This window comes from Lactuca sativa, chromosome 4, assembly GCF_002870075.4.
Source record: "Lactuca sativa cultivar Salinas chromosome 4, Lsat_Salinas_v11, whole genome shotgun sequence".
NCBI lineage: Eukaryota > Viridiplantae > Streptophyta > Magnoliopsida > Asterales > Asteraceae > Lactuca > Lactuca sativa.
The window spans coordinates 189,886,634-189,892,751 of NC_056626.2; the positions used below are offsets into that span (position 1 = coordinate 189,886,634).

Here is a 6,118-nt window from a genome sequence, read left to right on the forward strand (position 1 = left end):
CTCAAATTCCAATATGATGTCATGTAAATGTTGTCATAACATCATATGTTTAATCGTATTATAATCATATGCCTTCTTCCTACACCTAACAATCTCATCCCTGTAGATGAATTTAGTGAAAATCTTGTTACGATTATAGATTATAACTCGATAGAAAAAAAAATGCACATAACAGATGTCACCTGAGTGTCCTTGCCAAGAGATCCTGAAATAAACGTAAGTTTCATGAGGTATTGTTTGTCTAGCAGTCAGTACCCGATTATAGGAAATGATTACTCAAGCTCACCTCATGTTAGATACAAGGTTTTTTAATAGCATTGGCTGAAAGCAACTTTAATTCAGTGTGAGGTGCCACTATTCCAAGAAAAAATCGAAATTATAGGACAGTGATCAAAAATAAGACTACATAAGCAACAAGAGTGTATCAAACTATAAATACCCAACATTTGCACACTAAGGCCCAATCTGAAAGAAATATCTCTTGAATGCATGTTGATCTTTCATTCTTCACACTACGCACAACATGGTGATAGGCATCCCCAGAAATTTGTTGATTATCCAAAAGCACATCAGACCTTCAAAGTTTTTTATTTCATTAGAATAGCAAAAGGGAAAACCTGATTTATAATCATAAAAGCGATTTCCTGGAATTTGATAGGAAGCAAAAAACCTATCTTTTTGGAAATCGGAACTTTCTCAAAGAAGATTTAAGTGAAGATGCGAAGAAGTAAGGTTGTACACATGCCAATAACTTGTTATTTATTTAATACAGACCTCTTATATGACAAACTAAAATAACGAATCTAGTCAATTTGCAGAAGCGGATATGAAGCAGATAATCAACATGCCAATCAGAAATGGTCCCTAAAATCTTGAATAAGACAAATAACTTAAAAGATTAAAAATACAGACACAAATAACCACTTCAACAAATTAGAAAACTCTAAATTATTGAAAAAATAAGATGAACCAATCTTATCTTCAATATCAAAAAATGATAACAACGAAAAAAAATTGAGAAATCAACTCTTAGGGTTTTGAGAGAGAGACAACAGACCAACCACAACCTGAAGAAAAAATAAAATACTCTGAATAAAACATACATAAAAATAAAAATCTTGAGGAACCCCAAAACAGAAAACTTAGTTAATTTTGCTATCGTTGAAGAAGCTCTAGATTAATCAATTCCCTTGCTCCAGTTTTGTTTGATTTAGTAATTGATCAGATGTTGTACTTTTATGAAGGTATAGAACATCAAACATCCAAACATCCATTTCTAATTTCCTCCAGAATCCATATAAAAATTTAATCAATTAAATTAAAATCAAAACTACTAACCTTAATTTCTGTAACCCATTTTCTTCACCGTGAAAAAGAATAAGATTAGAGGATAAAGAACCCATTTTATCAAATCCAAATTGTGAAATATATTAAAGAAAATTGAATCTAATCTGTGGTAATGCGATAAGTGGTGGCCTGTGTTAGGGTTTCGGGAGTAGGAGGGGAAAGGGATTAGAAAGAAATTATACATGAAGGAGAGTAACAACCAATCAAATCTCTTGTCAAAACGGAAAATGGAACAATAGAGAATGAGAGAAGAGAAGCGGTTGTGTATTGGGTAACATAAACAAAATCGCAGAAAGGGATTTAAACCAATTATCAGCATTTTGGACCTTTATTGAAGCAGAGAGTTGAATCGCTTGCGTGAACAATTTCCAACGATTATTTAAAGGTTGTTCATCACCTTTGCGAATAACCCATAACCATTCAGCATCAGAGAAAAATGTGTCATGGTAGAATGTAGAAGAGAAGTAAGAACAATTACATGGTAACGTAAATTTGATGTTTCCCTAATATGAGATAAGAAGGGGAGACGTCGTCTCGAGGGGAATCAGAGATAATTATATGGGAAGAAAAATCATATAAGAAGAGGGACAATTTCGTAGTCCTTTGGGAAACATTAACAGTGAAGCGGTCATGAGATACGACACAGTGGAACATAGGCATTGTGAATCGACGTTGGTGTCCATAACATCGTTTCAGAAGGCAGTTGACGTGACGTTCAATGAAGGATGTAAATTTGATGTTGGCGACACGAAAATAAAAAAGGTTTATATATATATATATATATATATATATATATATATATATATATATATATATATATATATATATTAAAGGTGACTAACATTTCTACATAAATTGTTTCCATATAAATTTATAACTTTAGTTCGTTGATTTAAAACAAATATATTATTTATGCACATGTCGGTATAAATTTTAGTCCGTCTCAATATAACTTTTTTTTATCTTTTCGTGCTTATTTTTATGTACGTTTCCTACGTCTAAGTCGGGACACATATAATACGTTATTAATTATTTGAATTTCCATTTTTTAATTTAAAAACAATCTTTAGTTATTTATTTTTATATGCGTATCATATATATATATATATATATATATATATATATATATATATATATATATATATATATATATATATATAATTTTAGTTATTTTTGTTTGACATGGTTTTCGTCCCTCACTATTATACTTTGTAAACTTATATCTTCTTAAGTTTCTGACCAACATATAACAACTTCCTTTCTGCTATTTCTTAAATAGATTACTCCCCCCGCAGGTAAAATCCTAGTTTTGTTAGGATTACAAACTCTTAACCTAATGCCAATGACCCATTGAAAAATATCGTTTCACTTGTAATTTGAGAGAGCACAAGTAAGCGCACATAGCACAAAATAAGCGTGGCACCACGTGTACAGCCTTATCCATTCCACTCACCGTCCTTATTATCCACTTTTTCACTCTTCCCCATCGACATCTCCATCTCCATCTCCGCCTTCGTTTTGTCCTCATCAATGGCGACGCCTCTCCCAACTTGTTTCCATCCCATAACCACGGTCTCATCCGCTAACCGGGTTACCCGGATCAAGCCACCGGCGGCATCCGCCTCCGGCAAGTGGTGGACCCCGCTCTTCGGTATGCCATCAGATCCAGACTACATTCACAATCCGGAAACTGCTACCGGCGGATCGGTAACTGGAACCTCCGATCCGGACAACGGTAGATCACGATTTGCTCCTGGATGCTTCACTGAGGAAAAAGCAAAACAACTGCGGATGAAGACCAGTGAAATAGCTAATTTCCATGACATCATGTACCACTCCGCCATCGCGTCTCGCCTTGCGTCGGATGTCTCCGGCCGTCAAGACGGCTGACGTCGCCGCGCGCTTGTTGAGGCGATGGTGTCGCCGGAAGATCAGTACACGGTTAGTGCTTGCTGCATCTAGCAATTTGTCGACTTCAATAATCAATTAGTATTTAGTAATAGCACGATAGATCTTTAACATCTTTAGCATCTACAATACTCTGATCAAATCAGTTGATTTCATCTCGTTGCTGTGTAATTTTGCACAATTCCGATTCAGTTTATCAATGATTTGTAATTTAGTACCACTAGACATCATAACTCATTATCAGATTTCTTTTAACAGATCTCAAAATTCCTCATTGAATACTCCATTGTTATTTTGATGCATCGATGATAATAGATCCATGAGTTTGATCACTTATAATCTAATTATCACAAACAATTATCATCAATTTGTTCTTTAATAAAAAGACACAATTACAATATAAGTTATGGCATAAACAACCATCATTGGCGTCTTTTTGATCAACTTGCCGCTTCAATTATTGCAATTCAAATTGTATTGACATCGAGGCAAATTGTAATGTTGCCATTTTTGCAGTGCCCATGAAATATGGAGATAATTTTATCCGAAAAAAAAAGAGCTGTACATGGTTTGTTTTTTGTCATAATTTGATTGGTAAAACAATTGTGATAACCATATTTTAACAATATATTTAAATTACTGTATGTTACAAAGACAAATTAATTTTATAAATAAAAAGAAAAATCCCTGCGAGAAGCTTCATTCGAATTCGAAGGATTAATTCCAACAAAAAAAAAAAACACAAAGTGCCCGATTGACATGCAATTGAGCCGATTGTCTAAAATGGTACTAGAATACATATAACAATGCAACTACATGAACATCTGTTTCTCTTAATCTATAAACAACAGTTTCCTTGGTTTAAAGTTTAAACACAATAAAATTGCTTCTCTTGGTGTATAGAGAGGAGACACACAAATAACAACGACTTACTTTTCAGTTTTCCCTCTAATATTATATGGTAAACTTACAGTATGGCATTTTTTAAATGCATGAAACTTAAAACATTACGTAAACTAACGACATATGTATCATATGACGAAATAAGTTTATTGGCGTTTACCTCTGGTATACAATACATACATGGAAGTGAAGATGTAGTAAGATCAGTTGACCACATCAAGCACAAGCTTACGAGACTTGAGAACCGACCATTTCAATCGCCTGTAGTATCCAGCTTGCAGAAGTGCAAGCGACAACACAAATATCCACTTAAATCCCATCAGTTTTCTTTCTTCCATCTCAGGCTCAGCAGCCCATGATAAAAAGCTGACAACATCTTTTCCCATCTGAGCCTCGGTGGCAGGTGTTCCATCTTCATATTCAACAGCACCATCGTTAAGCATTTTTGGCATAGCAATCGCTCCACCAGGGAAATAAGGATTATAATACAATCCCTCTCTCATCTAAAAATTCACCAACAACAAATTAAAACATTATCACCCCAAAAAAAAAAAAAAAAAATCACACAAAAGAATTTACCGAAACACCCGCAGGAGGATCACGGTAGCCTGTAAGAAGCGCAAACACGTAGTTCTGACCATTATGACGAGCCTACAACAATCAAAATAATCTTGTTACTATTAAAAAAAAAATTATATATTTTTATATATTGTAAATGGGTAAACAACTATTAAAAACACCATTGTGTTAAGAAAAAAAAAAATACTATGATAAAGTTACTTTGGTGATGAGACTTAGATCTGGGGGGTAGGCGCCTCCATTAGCAAACCTAGCTGCTTGTTCATTTGCGTAAGGCTGAGGGAAGCGATCACTGAGTTTACCGGGTCGAGTGAACATTTCACCTTCATCATTAGGCCCATCAACTACTTCAATCTCAGCTGCCATGGCTTTTGTTTCTTCTTCAGTGTATGCAACACCAACAAGGTCTCTGTAAGAGATGAGTGACATTGAGTGACATGAAGCACAGACTTGTTGATACACCTGGTGGCCTCTTCGGATCCTGCTCAAACAAATTATCAAACACCAAAATCTCAAAATTCAAAATCATTGATTGTAAGATGTGGTAAATAACAGATTTTTACTTACGAAGCATGATCATATGAACTGAGAATGCCTTGGTGAGGCCATGGGTAGTTGGGGGATTCTAAGCCATGTTCTGCTTCATCAGATGCATAAGCTATTGTTGTGAAGCTTAAAAACCCAGAAATTCCTGCACCTAGGAGAGTGAAAACTCTAATTGCACCAGATCTGGATCCATCTTCAGCCTGAATATCATCAAATATTATTGCGATTTTGTTTTATGCAGAAAATCAATACACTGATGATGATCAGAATAGTAATTTGGATGTCTTCAATATCGTGACTGCTAAACATCTAAACCTAATTCTTCGTAATCGTAATCTAGCAATCATGATACTAAAAGAGAGAGAGAGAGAGAGAGAGAGAGAGAGAGAGAGAGAGAAGATTAAACGTAATACCTTGAAATCAGTGAGCTTTGATTGAACGTTTACATTTGATAGGTTTGGAGTTTGTCTCTGACGAGTGATTCCGGATACAAATCGCCCAATTCGTCGGAAACCTGGTGCAGAAGTCAATTGAATCATCAGAATTCAGAGTTTCAGCTCACTAGATACGTGAATTCCTTACCATTAATCTTCTTACACAAACCTGTATAAAATCAAAAACCAAAACAAAGAAATTTAAGTTGGATTGGATTAGGCATAAAAATTCGAAATTAAAAGCAACGTGGAAATGTAGTTACTCATGGTTGTGGAACCGATGATGAAGTGAGAGGAGTTGATGAGTGACGAATGAAAAAATGGCAGCGTGGTAGCGATCGGAAAGAAGGGAAGGAAGAGGCTGAGGTTGGCGCTGAGATGCACGGCTTAAAATTGGACGA

The 6,118-nt window shown here is 35.0% G+C and overlaps 2 protein-coding genes across 2 annotated transcripts; one reads left to right on the forward strand and one right to left on the reverse strand.

Annotated features, from left to right (window-relative positions):
• Window positions 1–2,646: 2,646 nt before the first annotated feature.
• LOC111877137 (uncharacterized) lies at window positions 2,647–3,475 on the forward strand. The gene has a single exon (XM_023873667.3). It carries the CDS (start codon window positions 2,878–2,880, stop codon window positions 3,235–3,237), a length of 360 nt encoding a protein of 119 aa, XP_023729435.1. The 5' UTR covers window positions 2,647–2,877; the 3' UTR covers window positions 3,238–3,475.
• A 554-nt stretch (window positions 3,476–4,029) lies between these two features.
• LOC111877136 (cytochrome c1-2, heme protein, mitochondrial) lies at window positions 4,030–6,118 on the reverse strand. Its single transcript, XM_023873666.3, has 7 exons — window positions 5,981–6,118; window positions 5,866–5,886; window positions 5,697–5,797; window positions 5,305–5,483; window positions 4,939–5,218; window positions 4,738–4,809; window positions 4,030–4,661 (listed from the first exon to the last, which is right to left on the reverse strand). The coding sequence occupies exons 1-7, from the start codon at window positions 5,982–5,984 to the stop codon at window positions 4,362–4,364; spliced, it is 957 nt and encodes a 318-aa protein (XP_023729434.1). The 5' UTR covers window positions 5,985–6,118; the 3' UTR covers window positions 4,030–4,361.

Excerpts from the sequence above, each read along its gene's own strand:
- LOC111877137 (XM_023873667.3), top strand. The coding sequence starts at position 2,878 with ATGGCGACGCCTCTCCCAACTTGTTTCCATCCCATAACCACGGTCTCA.
- LOC111877136 (XM_023873666.3), bottom strand. Across the intron at positions 5,798-5,865 it reads TTTGTGTAAGAAGATTAATG|GTTTCCGACGAATTGGGCGA; the intron begins GTAAGGAATTCA and ends CTTCTGCACCAG. Across the intron at positions 5,484-5,696 it reads CAAAGCTCACTGATTTCAAG|GCTGAAGATGGATCCAGATC; the intron begins GTATTACGTTTA and ends GATGATATTCAG.